At 50.6% G+C, this 15,496-nt stretch overlaps 1 protein-coding gene across 1 annotated transcript in view; it reads right to left on the reverse strand.

Moving 5' to 3' along the window:
* Positions 1 to 15,496, reverse strand: part of ABCC12 (ATP binding cassette subfamily C member 12) — a 60,781-nt gene that overhangs the window by 8,671 nt on the left and 36,614 nt on the right. Inside the window, exons 17-22 of the mRNA XM_052656207.1 lie at positions 13,165 to 13,254; positions 12,363 to 12,466; positions 10,272 to 10,469; positions 9,433 to 9,659; positions 6,554 to 6,691; positions 2,949 to 3,135 (exon numbers count right to left, since the gene is read on the reverse strand). Of these exons, the coding sequence (XP_052512167.1) occupies positions 2,949 to 3,135; positions 6,554 to 6,691; positions 9,433 to 9,659; positions 10,272 to 10,469; positions 12,363 to 12,466; positions 13,165 to 13,254 (944 nt within the window). The remainder of the gene's footprint in view (positions 1 to 2,948; positions 3,136 to 6,553; positions 6,692 to 9,432; positions 9,660 to 10,271; positions 10,470 to 12,362; positions 12,467 to 13,164; positions 13,255 to 15,496) is intronic.

Raw genomic sequence — 15,496 nt, forward strand, 5'->3', positions numbered from 1 at the left:
TTGTTGTTGTTGTTGTTAAATTTAAGGGTATCAGCAAATGAACTTACTTACAACAGAAAGAGACGAACTTATGGTTGCCGAGGGAGAAGGAAGTGGGGAAGGGATAGTTGGAGAGCTGGAATGGACATGTACATACTGCTATATTCAAAATGGACAGTCAACAGGGATCCACTGCATAGCACATGGAACTCTGCTCAATGTTATGTGGCAACCTGGATGGGAGGCGAGTTTGGGGAAGAATGGATGTATGCACATACATGCCTAAGTCCCTTCGCTGTTCACCTATAAAGATCTCAACGTTGTTAACTGTCGATACTCCAATACAAAATAAAACGTTTAAAAAAAATTCAAGGGTATCAGCTCTTCAAGGCCCCAGGCAGCCCGCCACAGGGTTAGAATCCCCTTGTCAGCACAGTGCTGGCCCCAGGAAGTGTTTGTTCGCTCCATGATGTTATGTGATATTACTTTGCACTTGCTTTCTGCTCTGTGGGACTTCACAACAAATTCTCATCCATCTAGGATTTGCCTCTGTTCTCAAGGGAAGCTCTGTCAGCTGGATTTTCTGTATTCTCCAAAGGGGGCTAATGTTCAAGAAAGCCAGTTGCAAGAAACATATCCCCTAGATCTTGACGTGGGCAAGTTCTCCAGCCTTACAGGCATGTCTGAAAACAGTCTCACAGAAAGCTGGTGATATCTCCCAAGAGCATGACCTCAGTTGAGGAAAGCTGAAACAATACAGGAATCTAGTTGACATCATCTGTTTAATACTTTACTAGGCAACAACAAATAAGATCAGCCATCAATGAGGGAAACTGCCTACCCAAGGAAAATCCATTTTCCTCGCTTAACAGAGTCCTGAGCATATATTTTTGTTCCTTCTCTTTTCCAAAGTATTATTAAAATGATGGTAGAGAGACTTCAAAAAGGAATGGACCATTAACAGCAAGGGGCTAGGGAAGAGGTATTGAATGAGAGTTACAAGTTTCTGGAAGATGGAAAGAGGATGAAAGCCTTTTGATAGGATTGAGGCTGAGTGTGCTGCAGGGGTTTCCAGAGTGTTCTATGTAGCAGAACTCAGAGAGGCGCCAGGTATGAGGGGCCCTCAAAGACTGACTGAGAGATGGTGCCTTGACAAAACTTCTGTTGGACCCATTTCTTCCCCTTCCTCATCTTCCTCCCAGCTGGACACTACCCCTAGGCTAACACACACACACACACACACACACACACACACAGAGGCTTCTTTAAAGAAATTGAATAAATTATTTTGGGCTAAATGGGGCTCCTAGATAAAGCCCCTTTAAATCTAGCTTTTGTGTGCCTGGAGGCCTGCTCCCTGGCTGCCTTCCTGAAGTGAAGCAGCCTGTGGACAAGTCCAACCCACCCATCCACAGTCGTAAAACCTCCCATCAGGAGAGACCTAGTGAAGCATACATGAAGACAGAGGAAACCCTGAAAACCCAACATAGGTCCTCATACTCAAACACAAAAGGATGAAGGGACCTATGATCAAAACCAATGCAGGGAAGAGCGCGAACCAGACAACAAACAGAACCGGATAAACAAACAAAGCGCCTGACCCTGGAAAACAGCAGCTATCAGTCGAAGAAGAGAGGAGACTTTAAGGAAGGCAGAGTTTAGAGTTTAATCTGATTAATATCCTCAGAGAGCTATAAAATACATGTTTAAAGATGATTCTTTTAAAAACTCAGAGGCTAAGAAAGAGTATGTGAAAATTAAGTATGCAAAGAACGGCTGAATGACAAAGCAAAGGAAAATTCCCAGAATACAAATAAAAAGACAAGAACAGGGAGACTTTGAGATGAAAGAAAGGAAACACAGAGCACTGATGCAAGAAATCCAATATTCAAGCAATGTGTGAGTCACAGGAAGAGAAAACAAAGGGAAAGGAGACAAGGACAGTATCAACAGGGGGAAGAAGAGTCAGGGAGGAAAAGGAGGAATTTCTCCGCTTGCAGAGAGACTTGACTTTACTCTCTTCCCAGCCTGAACAGAATCAATGGAAACAGACCACCACTCGGATTTGTCGTCCTAGAATGTCAGAGCACTGGGGATAAGAACTGCATAGGAACAGCTTCCAAAGAGAGAAACGTGAAGCATGTAGCCCGTGTCTACTCTATGCAAACTCAGATGGGTATCAGACCCAGATGGCCTGGGTTCAGATCCTGGCTCTCACACATGCAGGTGTGTGATCCTGGCAAGTCTTTCCGGGCCTCAGTCTCCTCACCTGTAAAATGGGGATTATGGCATGCCTACCTCATGGGTTATTGTGAAGATAAATGAGTTAATTTATGTAAAGGATTTAAAACAGTGCCGAAAATAGCATGTGTTTCCCTATTATCATTATCATTCCTTATTACTATTATTTCCGTATTGTTATTTTTCAAAAGAAAAACACCAAAGCAACTCAAAAGAGAAGTCAGTAATTATTTGTCATGGACATCGTGGCTGCTTCTCCAGCATTCCCTTCCCTCTTCCCACTGTGGGGCAGCTGTGTGACTTGGAGCAGGATGGAGTGTGACTCCCTCCCTTGGCCTAAGCCAATCATCTCAATCCCATCAGTTCACGAATTATCACTAGTTCTGGGATGCCTAAATTAATCCAGTAAGAGTAAAGCAAGGGCTTTTGTTCAGTGGCTGGAGCAGGAAAGACTCTCCTCCTGCTTTCTTCCTGCTTGAGCCCCTAGAGGCTGCCAGCCACCATTGTACAACCATGAAGGAAGTCATCATAGGAGGATAAAGCCAGGGGCCATGATCCAGCTGTGCGTGAAGCCCATACAGCTGCCAGACCTTTTAACCATGTGAGCTGCTGCAAGCCTTCTTTATTACTTAAGCCCATCCGAGTTAGGTTTTCTGTTATGTCCAGCCTGCCTGATACACTCTATGCCAGAGCCTCCAGGCCAAGCCCAGCCTTACACTAGGTGTTACCTGGATGATGTAAGACAATGACAAGCCTTTGGAAGAAGCACTGATTGAGGAGAAACTCAGGGTCACCAACAAGGCCACAATGAAGGTGACGATGTTCATGAGGACATCCATTCTTAGAGCAAACCACCTGAGAGCGCAGTTAAAGTACAGCAGATGGCTGCAGTTTTCGTCATTCAGCATCTTGAACCTAACATTAAGAGATGAGACAGAACAAGAGGTCAGGTTGTGCTTCCATAGACTTAGGGTTAGGGCTACCAGAGAAATAGGGCAAGAGGAACTTTTAATCAAAGGCCAACACATTAGTACATAGGAATCTCTTACAAAAATGAGCATAGATCCAGACTCTAAAACCTGCCACCATAAGCATCTTTGATTTGCATGTATTTTGAGAAATCCCAGGTGGCAACAGAGTATGGTGCTGAGTGGGCTCTTTCTGTTTTTCCCAGAACTGGCAGCTGGAACCCATAGCTGAGAACAAAAGGGGCTGAGAACCTCATGTTCAACCTTCAAAGGACCCTTGTCTTCAGGGTAGCCATCCCCCAAAGGCCCAGTGGAAACGACTGTTAACCCCTTTGATCTATAAAGGGGGTGGGGGGAGGTAGAAGGAATCTCAGTGTTTGTGATGGTAGGGAAAGGAAGAGAGAGTGCTGGACTGATTCTCATCCCCCGTTCAGGGAAAGAAGATTCAAAGCAATTGCTTATAAAGCTGGAGGGAAAAAGAGTAAGCTGACATCCTGCACCCCTGCTGCGCATCTCCTGGGCCAAAGAGGAGAGGGGGCACCAGGCAGAGCCACAGAGCAATGACACAGCCAGGGGATGGGGAAGACCCATCCCCGGAGCTGCTCATTCCCCAGATGTATGGAAGATGGTCCTGCCCGTTCCTGCAGTACCTAGAGTCGGGGTTCAGAGGGAAGATGGCATGTGGGGCTGCAATCTTGATGCCACACTGACTGGCATGAAGCAAGAGGCCCCACATCAAAGGAAAGCAGTGAGGCTGCCAGGCGGAGCTCACAGAAGAACAAAGCAGAGCCCATGGGCAGTGTGCAGCAGAGTGGCTGGGGACCTGGGTCCTGGCGGGGGCGCTCCCCTGCCACGCCACATCTGCATGAGGAGCTGGCTCAGCAGAAATGGGCAGCAGAAATAGACAGTGGTCACCTGAGAGTGTGTCCCTCCCCTACTCCCCCACTCCATCTCCTTGCACCAGCCTCAGATAACCAGGCTCAGAGAAAAGGGAGGGGGTGTTTAATCCAACAGACCAGGTGCTTCCTAACAGCTACCCTGCCCCCTTGCCCGAGACATATGGCAACGCAGCATGACGGCTCCAATTCTCTGAGCAGATGCCCAGGGGGCGGGGGTGTGTGTGCTATGACTTGTGTACATTTAAGAGTGTAATTTTAACTTAACTGAGCTAAACAGACCAGAAGGGACATCAATCACAATTGCCACTACAGGCTCCCCTGACCTCCTGGGAAAGGGGCTTCTTCAGAACAACTGGTAAAAGAAATTATTGGTAAAATTGAAAACCATTCGATGTTTAAACTCCTAAGAGCTGAGATTCCTCCACTGGCACAGTCATGACATCCTCAGGCACTGCTGCTCCATCCTGTTCTAAACCTCCTCCAAGGATTCTGGCCTGAAACACCTCTGAGCACCCAGGCTGGCCCTCTCTGTTTCCACTCTAACTTACTTTCCTCAGTTAAAATATTCTTCCAAACGCCATGATGTTTTTTACCATGTCGCTGTAAAGCCTACAAATTCAACTGACAGCTTGAGTGACTTAGGAGTCATCTGTGGTCTCCTCTGCGTGCTTGGTTAGGTTGTGCAGAAACAGAATCACTGGCTGGGGTCAAATTGGAATTTGACCTCAAACCTTTTTTTCGTGCTTCAGCGTTTTTGTCTGGTTGCAAAAGCAACTCAGGTCAGAAGCCCAAGCCCTCTGGAAAGTCCATGACTGGAAAGAATGGATAAAGATGGCAGAGCCCATCAACACTGTGGGGGCTCAGCTTGCCTATAGGATCGTTCCGGAAACCTTGGAGGACAATCTGCTGGAAGACAAGGCTTGACTCTGTTGCTTGTTGAGAGGTGATGAATGGCCCATGACCAGGACACTGGAAGGGGGGTTGCAGGGCCCTTGACAGAGGATGTTCAGGTTAAACCAGTAACAAGGCTAGCTGCTGACTGAAGTGAAGACAGGCTGGAGTGCCAGGTCTACACTGAGGTTGTGGGTGGCAGGGAGAAAGAGATGCAACCTTTGAAGTGTACATTAAGCTTTTAAGAAAGGAAAGGATGGGGGTGGAATAAGAACATCCGTGTGGCAGAGACACTATGCTGCTGCTGCTGAGTCACTTCAGTCGTGTCCAACTCTGTGCAACCCCATAGACGGCAGCCCACCAGGCTCCCCCACCCCTGGGATTCTCCAGGCAAGAACACTGGAGTGGGTTGCCATTTCATTCTCCAGTGCATGAAAGTGAAAAGTGAAAGCGAAGCCGTTCAGTTGTGTCCTACAGATTCACCAAATTCCATTTTTACAGCTGGACTACATTTCCCAGCCTCCTTTGCAGTTAGCCCCACCCATGTAACTGAAATCTGGCCAGTGAATGTACACAAGTGATAAGCACCTTCACTGGGGTCCTCCACTCACATCTCTGCTGTTACCTTCCAATTAGACCAGAGGAGCTGTGAGATGGAGAGACCGTGTGCCTGAGTACGGAGCAGAATCGCCGACCCCTGCCCCACGGACCTTTGTTCACTTACGACTTGAGGAAGAATGAGCATGTGTTAGGTTAGCCCCTAAAATCTGGAGCTGTTTGTTACCACAGTGAGCCTACTGTGACTGATGACACAGTGATAACATGTGATTATATGGTGTTTTAGAAGGTTGGAGCTGGAGGACTCCAGAGAAATTTATTAACCTAGTCCTGGCATCTTAAAAGGAAGAAAACTGGTCCATCTATTAAATGAGACGTAATGTGGCCTTTTGGACTTCCCTGGTGGCTCAGCTGGTAAAGAATCCGCCTGCAATGTGGGAGACCTGGGTTCGATCCCCGGGTTGGGAAGATCCCCTGGAGAAGGGAAAGGCTACCCACTCCAGGATTCCGGCCTGGAGGATTCCATGGACTGTATAGTCCACAGGGTCGCAAAGAGTCGGACACGACTGAGCGACTTTCACTTTCAGGATGACCTTTACAAGGAATATGTAATAACATGAAAAAACTGCTTTTTAAAAATAAAACAAGACTAAAATGCTTCAGAAATAGAAAACCAGAAAAGATTGGAAGTAAATACACAAAAATATTACTAGGATTTGGGTTGCAGGCCTATGGGTGATTTTTGTTGTCGTTGTTTTCTCCTATTTTCCTGAACTGAAAACATTCTACTTTTAGAGAGGAAAAATAAAACACATACAGCGCCATGGTAAGCTTGTCATTGGATGAACTCGAGTCTTTGGGGGCCTCGGACACTGGGGAAAAAGGCTTAGTGCATAAGGGGCTCCCCCTCCATCCTACCGGCTCTCCATCCGGCCAGTCCCCATCCCTCAGACTTCCCTCCTCAGAGCCGGGCCAGCGGGGAGCAGAAGCCCGGGGGCAGCACAGCCCAGGACTCACTTGCTAACGCAGTCTTCCCTCCTGTTGTAGGCGTGGATGGTTCCCAGGCCCTGCATGGACGAGGTGATGTGGGAGAACCAGGGGGACCGGCTGATGTTCTCCACCTTCTTGAGCTCCTGGATTCCTCTGTGGAAGACGCTGCAGGGAGACCACGAGAGCCCCAGATAGGGTTTCCCAGGGCTCCCCTTGGCTCACTCAAACCCAACTGGGCGCCCAAGACAAATGTAAGACGGCCGGTGCCACCGAACGAGGGAGGAGGGGCTGGCCCGCCTTTCTCCCCCGGGAGCAGCCATCCCTGTGTGTCAGGGAGGGAGGGAGGGTCTCAGAAAGTCGAGCCACTCCTTCCTGCGTTCTCAGTTCTGAAGGCTTCCTGTAGCATGAGGGTCTCACTGCACGAGCTATGACTCTAGTCTTTTCAAAGACTAGAGATTTTCACACACTGCAACTCCTAAATACAAGCCAGCCACTTTGGGGTGCCCAGCCAAACAAAAAGGGCTTCCCCGACGGCTCAGTGGGTAAAAAATTCGCCTGCAATGCAGGAGACACAAGAGACGAGATTCCTGGGTGGGGAAGATCCCCTGGAGAAGGGCATGGCAACCCACTCCAGTATTCTCGTCTGGGAAATCCCATGGACTGAAGGGCCTGGCCGGCTACAGTCCAAAGGGTCGCAAAGAGTCGGACACACCTGAGTGACTATACACACAACCAAATAAAAGGGATCTCTTCCAATTCTGGAGGAAAATCTGAATCTGGCATATCAACTGCCAGCGTGTGGTCTTCTAAAGGCAGTTTCAAAGGTAATTTTGAGCAATATACAAACATCATCTCCTTAGGAACTGACTTTAAAACCAGACTCTTCACAGTATGTAACTCCCCCTGGGCCCCAGTCAGTGAGAGATCACTGCCCTCAGCACGCACAGTGGCAGCTGACCCATGACAATTAATCTGACCCAGGGCAGAGGAAGGGAAACCTCATTTGTTCAGAGCTCAAGTGAGCTGGTTAGAAACATCGAACAATTCAGTCTGGATCAGCCTGATCTGGCCTGTCTTACAGCAAATAAGAATGCAGTGCAGAGAAGAACCTTTTGCAAAGTAAATAAAAAACACAGAGAGGAGAACAGACAGGAATGACGGTCAGACAAACACGTGGATTGTAAAAACTAACACTAGCCCAGGGAGTCACTTTTCTTAATAAGACGCGGCACCCACAACGTGGGGGATTCTCCAGTGGCTCAGTGGTAAAGAACCTGCCTGCCAATGTAGATGTGGGAGACACGGGTTTGATCCCTGGGTAGGGAAGATCCCCTGGAGGAGGAAATGGCAATCCACTCCAGTATTCCTGCCTGGAAAATCCCATGGACTGAGGAGCCTGGCAGGCTACAGTCCACGGGGTCACAGAGTCTGACACTGAGCGACTGAGCAGGCACGCACCTTTTATATTTGTAAAAAAGACCTGCAGACATCATTTTTCTTAGATCATCACAATAAACCGTTGAGGCCAGACACAGAGGCCCATGTGTCCTCTCTCACAGTCACCAAGGGGGCAGTGGGAGACGGAAGTGAGAGCCCAGCTCACCCAACTCCCAGGGCGCACGTGCTGGTTCCCATGGTGATGCCAGCTTCAGCCGAGGATGCAGTCTGTCTCTCTACCCATGCGTCCCTGCACTCACACTTCCCACTGTCGGCTGGCTCATCCGTAGACTTGATCCACAGCCTTGAACTATCCAAAACCAAACCCCTAATCTTGATCACCCTCAACTGCATCTCCTCCTGTGTCACTCATATCTGTCTTCACATTGCTCCCCATCTCGGATGCATCCTTGGCCTCTCCCATCCCCTAACCTCAGTGGACTCTCTTGGAAATGGCTTTAGGATCTACCTGTTTTCTGCCAGGACTGCTGCTGCCTATGTCTCATCTCTCGGTCAGACTCTGCCATGCAAGAGTCTCCAGTCCTATAGCCCTTCCCCGTTCTTTCTGAAGCTTCATCCACCCTCCACACTGTGGTCAAAGCAACATTTTGCAAGCTCAACTCTGAGTGTGGTGTCCCTGGATTTGTGGGCTGAATCCTTTGCAATCTGGGGGACCCTCTTCAAGATGCTGTGTGTCCAGTCCAAAGCAATTTTGTTGAGTTTTATTGAAACTCAAAGTTTGTATAACATTTAGGCAGCCTAGTCTCATCTGACCCTTGCGAGAACCCCTTTGGAAGAGGGTAGTCGCATGTTTTGATGATTACCATTTTAGAGATGAGAAGACTGAGGCTTGCAGCATTCCTTTGACTTCTCCAAGGTCCTCCAGCTAGTTGTGCAGCAGAGTTGGGACTCTGGTGCAAATTTCATCTGATCTCTAATCCTTAGCCCTCATACAACACCACCAGCTGCCGGCTGAGAACTCCTGCTCATCCAGGACAGGGCAGAGCTGGGTTTCCTGGAAGGCTGGGACAGATGCTACCCTCCTGCTTTTCCCCAGGGTGAGTGAGAAGGTTGGCACAGGGACCACCCCCCCCCCCCAGTGCCAAACTGACCACATCAGTGGTCAGGTGGGGCTATTTCTCAAAGCTCAGAGAGACTGAGTACTGGTCTCCTCTCTCCTGCAGCAGCAGAAACCGCAGAGCCCCGTGGTTAAGAACATAACATCAGTCAGAGAGCAACCACTGTGGCTACTTTCCTGACCTGGGACCAGTGACTTAATCTCCCAACCCTACCCACCTCTCAGCATGGCTCTGAGGATCAAATGCCTGATGTACGCCGAGCACTTAGCACAGCACCCAAGTCAACATGCTCCGGCATTCAGAGAAGACAGCAAGGACTCAGCACCACCGGACACCACCGGTCCCTGCCCCGGTTTTGTGCGCTCCGCTTTGAACAGCACATCAACCTACCGTAACAGAATGAAGAAGCCTACAGCCAGGATGGCCAGGACTAAAAGGACAGCGGGAAACACAGCGGCCAGTATCACGAGAATAAACAGCACCATAAAAAACTGCTGCAGAAAGTTCTCAGCGTGAAACGGCAGCCTCACGTCCAGCTCGTCCATATCCTTGGAGAAGCGGTTCATTAGCCTGCCGGTGGGCGTCCTGTCAAAGAAGCTCATGGGGCTCTCCAGGATCTGCAGGTGACAACGGAGAGTCAGGGTCGAGGTGCGCGTTTGGTGGCCGCCCCCCACCTGCCAACACCCTGGGAGGCCTGCCCGGTGCCTGGGATCGCGAACCAGGCCTGAGTTTTCCTCTGGGGCCCGACATCCTGGGAAAGTGAGGCTGCGGCCACCGTGGAGGAGCGTGACAGGGGAGGGATTCAGCCTCCATGAAGGATGGAGGGATTTTGTGCCCCAGAGCAATAAAAAGTCAAGTTCCACTGTCTCTATGGGGCCTCCCCTGTGCGCTCCAGCCAGGGACCTCCCGGCCGCCACTGGGGAGTGAGGAGGGGATCCCATGTACTCAAGAGATGCTCTCTGGGTCTGCGCTCGCCGGCTTAACACCTGACCACCCTCACCTTCACCCTCAGCCCTGTCGGGCCCATGACACGCCTGCAGCTCCCCAGAGTTTGCCTTTGTTGTTGACAATCAGATATGGGAAACTCAACGGTAAGCTCGGCGAGCAACTGTGTCCACCCCAGAGCCCAGCACTGCGTCTGGCGCATCGCAGGTGATCCGTATAAACCCTACTGACTGCTGTACCGGGATATGCATGCAGCCCCAGGGCGAGGGGCAGGGGGACTGTACCTTGTCAAACACTCGATCATGCAGGGAGGAGGAGGCCATCAGTGTAGTCTTGGTGAACATGAAGCCTTTGGTGATGCCAAACACCAGTATGGACACCATGCTCCCTGGGTACACCCACTGGTACAACCTCGGCCCGGAGTCTGCCAGCACCGTGCCCACCTCGCACGTGCTCATGTTGCTGTGAGCCCCACACATCATCTTGGGAGGAAAACAAGAAGCACCAAGAACTGATCAACTATCAAAAGAATGGGAATTTTCCAGAGAATGTTCCCGGGGAAAAGAAACTAAATGGACGAGCATAAAATGTTAAGGATGAATCAGGTGGTAAAGTCAAGTCAGTTCCCTGCGGGGCTCTTGAACTTTGCGTGGGTCCTCCTGCGGGGCTCTCTGGGATGACAAGGGCGCCTGGCTGACGAGGCTCAGCACAGTCAGTGGAAAAAGCAAAACAGACAGACCAGACCTGTACAGGACAGTCGTCTTGGAAACCAACAGTGCCTTAGGGGACCAGAGGTGATGCTGGGCCAGGAAAGTCACAGAAGCAACAACATATGGATTCCACAGGCTGGCTGTGCAGCCCTCAGGTGGCGCAGACAGGTCAGGGAATCAGGGACCTGAAGGCAGAAGCCACCGGGCCTTTGGGGAGACTCAGGAGCATCTCTGTAGGAGGGGTCAGCCCCAGGGCCCTCTTTCTTTCCTTTTCTGGGGGCGCACCTAGGAGGGCACTGGTTCACTGCCCTGGAGTCCCCAGGGGGTAGGAGGGAGTCTGATGAACAAAAGACTCTGGGAGGATCCAAAGTGACCCCACTTGGCTCCATCGTGCCCCAGGAGAACACATTTTTGCCTCCATTTCTGGGGAGAGGCCATCTCCTCCTCCTGAGAAATTGGCAGTTTCATTCTTTTCAGAGCTGTGTGCTAAAAGTCAAGACTGCCTTTGGGGCGCAAACAAGCATCTTCCTTCTAAATGCCATTTTGCTGATTACAGCCCTAGAGGAAATGTAAACCAGAGGTGGTGGCTGATGGATGCACATCCATAAAAGCAAGAGCATCCCTGGGGAGCTAATCGACCAAAGGACCAGCTTGAAGAGGAGGCTTCTCTGTGCTGTGGGCTGTGTCCACGGTGTCTGGGGGTGGAGCCAGCACGTGGGTAGGCCGTCATGGCTGCTGCCCAGTTAGCCTAGCACTGGCCTACTGGGGAGGCTTCACTCTGACTAACACCCTGGGCTCTCCAAGAAAAGGACTCTTCAGGAGCAAGCAAGGATCTGGGGGAATGTTCCAGAAGTGCCTCTCTTTCTGCAAAGTGCAAGCCATCCCCCTGAGACTGGGTCTCAGGGAGCTGTACTCCAGGAAAGCAATCCCATCCTCTCCTCTGCCTGTGTCTTCCCAAGGCCTCCCCACTTTGGTTGTCATAGCAACAGCACTATACCAAAATGTAATCTTAGAGGATGGGGAGGCAACCTCACAGCATTTCCCGGGGGCTCCAAGAAAGCTTTGAAACCATGGGCCAAAAGCTGGGAGAGTTTCCAGCAGGCCTGAGGGAGAGTAGACCTCTCAGTCCTCAAGAGGGGCCTGGCCTGAATGCAAGTTAGAGTGGCAGAGAGAGGCCTGCAGGGGCCCTGCAGCAGATCCAGGCTGACTTTTGCATGTCCTCTTCCTTTAGAGGGACTTCGGGGAGCCAAGCCAGGTGGAAGCCACTAACATCAGATAGTGTCCGTGATGAGATGTCAGTTTCTCTTCAGAGACAAGAAGATAGAAATCCACGTTAGGCTTCCCCAGTCCCTCCCAGACTCTCCTTGGAGGTCCCTTACGACAGAGGCTGCAAAAAACTGACCCTATCCTGCCTGTGCGTGACTCCAGACAGGCTGCATTTGCCTGGCACAAGCTTTTTAGCCAATCCTTTAAAGTTCGAAAGTGGCACATACAAATTCAGATGCCCTGCTTGTCTTGAAAGATCAAAGGGGATTGCGGGAGTCAAGTTGCGTTGTTATAAGCCGCTGACCTCCATCTTGTGGAGGGGGCTGTGGGAGGCTCATTGTGTTCAGACTCTCTGTTAGCAACTGACTCAACATTTGCCAGAGCCAAAGGGGAACTCACCTGTGAGCCCTTGTCTAACCAGACACCCAGCCACCAGCTGCTGAAGGCAGAGCTGCCGATCATCAAGAGGAAGAGGGACACCACGAGGAGAGACAGCAAGTACCCTGCAGGGGAAGAGACAGGGCCAGGGGTTGCAGAGGCCGCGTGGCAGCGGCGGGCTCCTCTTCCTCAGGGTCCAGTCCTGGCGGGGAGAATCGAAGCCTATAGGGAAAGGGCTTCCACCCTGGGAACCACTTTCTAGGCTGACGTGACAACTCTGAGCATTAGGTCCCAGAAACCCCAATGGGGACATCTATTCCACCTGGTTGGAAAATGGATCCAAATGTCAACATGTTTAAAAAGGAAAAAACACCACTGTTCACTGTAATAGAAGTGACCCAATGTTTAGAAAACAAACAAATTTTAAAAAACCCGGTCTTGCTGGAGAGTGACAAGAAACGGAACTATAGGTATCTTTTGCACAGGGCAGCGATTCTCGCCCTGAAGGCAGGCAACGAGCAGATGGCACTGCACTTGGAGATTAGAGTGCAAGGTTACACACGCACCACAGCCAGGTCACACTGCTGCTCATTCAGTTTCAATAAATAGTGTCTGGCAGCTTTAATGGAGATAAAGGATGATTCCATTTAAAAGGCTGCTTTAGCAGACTTTGGATTATAAGGGGAAAAAAATAAAAGCACTGATAAACGACCCTAGCATAAAGAGAGCAATTGTTAGAGGAATCATAAAACATGAACCCAACAGTTTAAGAAAGAATTTTTAATGCAAATTAAATCAAGAAACCCGTTGTTTTCTACCAAACCTCCAGAAGCCTTAATGTACGTGTGATACGTTTTCCAGGTCACAGTTCCTTCCCGGGGGGACTCAGTCTGGATGAGCTGGTGCGGAGGAACTGTAGAGACAAACACAAGTCCTGTGACACCCCCAGCGGGGTGGCCCCCTCCCGCCCACCTCTCCACCCCCACCACTAAGGCCAGCTGTCATCCTTCCTTCCACTAGCCCTATGCTTTGAAATTCCCAACACACTTCTGCTCGTTTTATCCTGGTTCGTCCTCATGACAGCCTAGTGAGGCAGGGGGCTTTCAGTCTCCTGAGACATATTTATTAAGCAACTACTATGTGCTCAGAGCGCTGCAGTCCATGAGGTCGCAAAGAGTCGGACACAACTGAGCGACTGAACTGATGTGCTCAGCTCGGGGGAGACAAGGGTTGTCTTTGTCTAGCTCTACAGAAGCAGATCCTAAGAAGAGGATGTGAGCACATGCAGTTTACTCCGGAGCTGGAGGGTACAGGAAAAGGAAGTCAACAGTAAAAGGTGTCTCATCAAGGCAGGGCTCCCTGCTCCGCCCCCCTACCCACTTCCATGGGCAATGGTAGCTTATCTCAGCACGGAGAACTTTCAGACTGGGGCATCACTACACCTCAGAGGGTTTTCGCATGACCAGTGAGACCTGGGATGTTTCTACACCAACTCCCATTGGCATCCGGTGAGGGCTCCCCCCAAGGGGTTAATTTCCCCACACTTCAGGTTTGACCTGTGGCTGGCAGCTCTGAGAGAGCTCCAGGCAAAGGGCTGCAGGTGTGAAATGCCAGCTGGGAGTTGGGCTGGGTGGTGCACACGTGCTGAGGGCACCCAAGCCGTCTACTACAGGGCCAACAGGAAGGCCTCCACCACAGACATCACACCATGAGAAGAAACCAGGGCATCCTCCCAGGTGGGTCCCTGGATCCCACCACGTGGCTCCCCCAAGTCCTTTCCATTTTCCCAGGTGTAAGGGCAAAGGACCACCAAGCTCCCGCTGGAGCAACGTCCAGAGGTGCAGGCATGAGCTCCCAGCAGCCAGGAGTGAATGCACGTCTCTCCCCTCTCCAGCATGAGAGGTACGAGAATGTCGGCTCCGAAGGAGCATCCTATGCTTATGCCTGGCTCTTGTAAACAGAGATGACTGGAGCCTGACAAGGGGGTCCCCCTGCGCAGCGCTCTTGGTACCCTGCCCCGGCAAAGAGAGCTCGCATCTCAAAGGTGCCTCTGTGAACAAAGCTGCCAATATCCCCTCTGCCTGGGAACACTCGCTCGGGCTTCTTTAAAATGTTCAGCCTGACTTTTGCTCATCATTGTGTCTCCCTCTGGGGCTGCAGCATGCAGGGGTCGCCTTGATGGGTCAGCAGAGCCTAATGAACAGCATCCTGGAACGTTAAAGGACCTGTCAGACCCCCTTGCAGTCCCAACCCAGTCAGCTCTGCTGTTGACACTGCATACCTTTGCGGGCTGTGCCGCCTTCAACTCTTCCATCCCTACAGCTCTCAGAGCATTTAGCTTCACACCTTCCCTTTCCTCTTCAGAGAAGGGGGTGGGGTGAGGAGGAGAAGAGGAGCAGGGTTTACTCTCCCCACAAGACCCCGAATCCTCAGTAGCCTGGAGCTTTCCTAGGAAAGCATGGAAGAGACTACCAGGGCCCCACTTCAGCCTTGGCCGCCTCCAGAGCGATAAAAATACATTGTCCAAATGGGCATGCGTTTGTCACAAGCACCATTAATGGTGCCAACTTCCATCGATGTGAAGACTCACATTTTTTCCCACATTTTAACATCTCTGAAATCAGGATGTGCCCCGTTCGGTAGCATGCCATATCATTTAATTGGCAGAGACTTTTCTTAGTGGTACATAAAATGACGCTGCTCTTAAAATAGATGGCATCTTAAATGTGATGAAATATACTAAGGTTTTTTTTTTTCAGCCACACATTATTGAGGGGCCTCGCTGCGGGTGTGTTTAGGAAGGTGCATTTTGATTCCTGTCTTCTCAGTGCCCTTTGAGGGGCAGGGTATAGAGCAGGTGCTCAACAAATGCTGAATGGATGAAGGGATGAAAGGCGGCAGAGTCTAAGAAGGAGACGGAGTTTGACCAGCCTGGTCCTTGCCAGGTTTATCTCCCACATCTCTTCTCTCTGCATTCCTGGAATTACCTGTTACCCTCGACCCCAAATCCCCCTGCTTTCCCCACCTTTTCACCAGAGTGTCCTGGGCAAACTCCTACATATGCTTAAAGGACCAGTTCAAAGGTCACCTCTTCTGGGACGCCCTCCCTTCCTGACTTCTTGCCCCCACTTCAGCTCCCTATTCCTCTGATCACA

The sequence above is a fragment of the Budorcas taxicolor genome, chromosome 18 (assembly GCF_023091745.1).
Source record: "Budorcas taxicolor isolate Tak-1 chromosome 18, Takin1.1, whole genome shotgun sequence".
Classification (NCBI taxonomy): Eukaryota; Metazoa; Chordata; class Mammalia; order Artiodactyla; family Bovidae; genus Budorcas; species Budorcas taxicolor.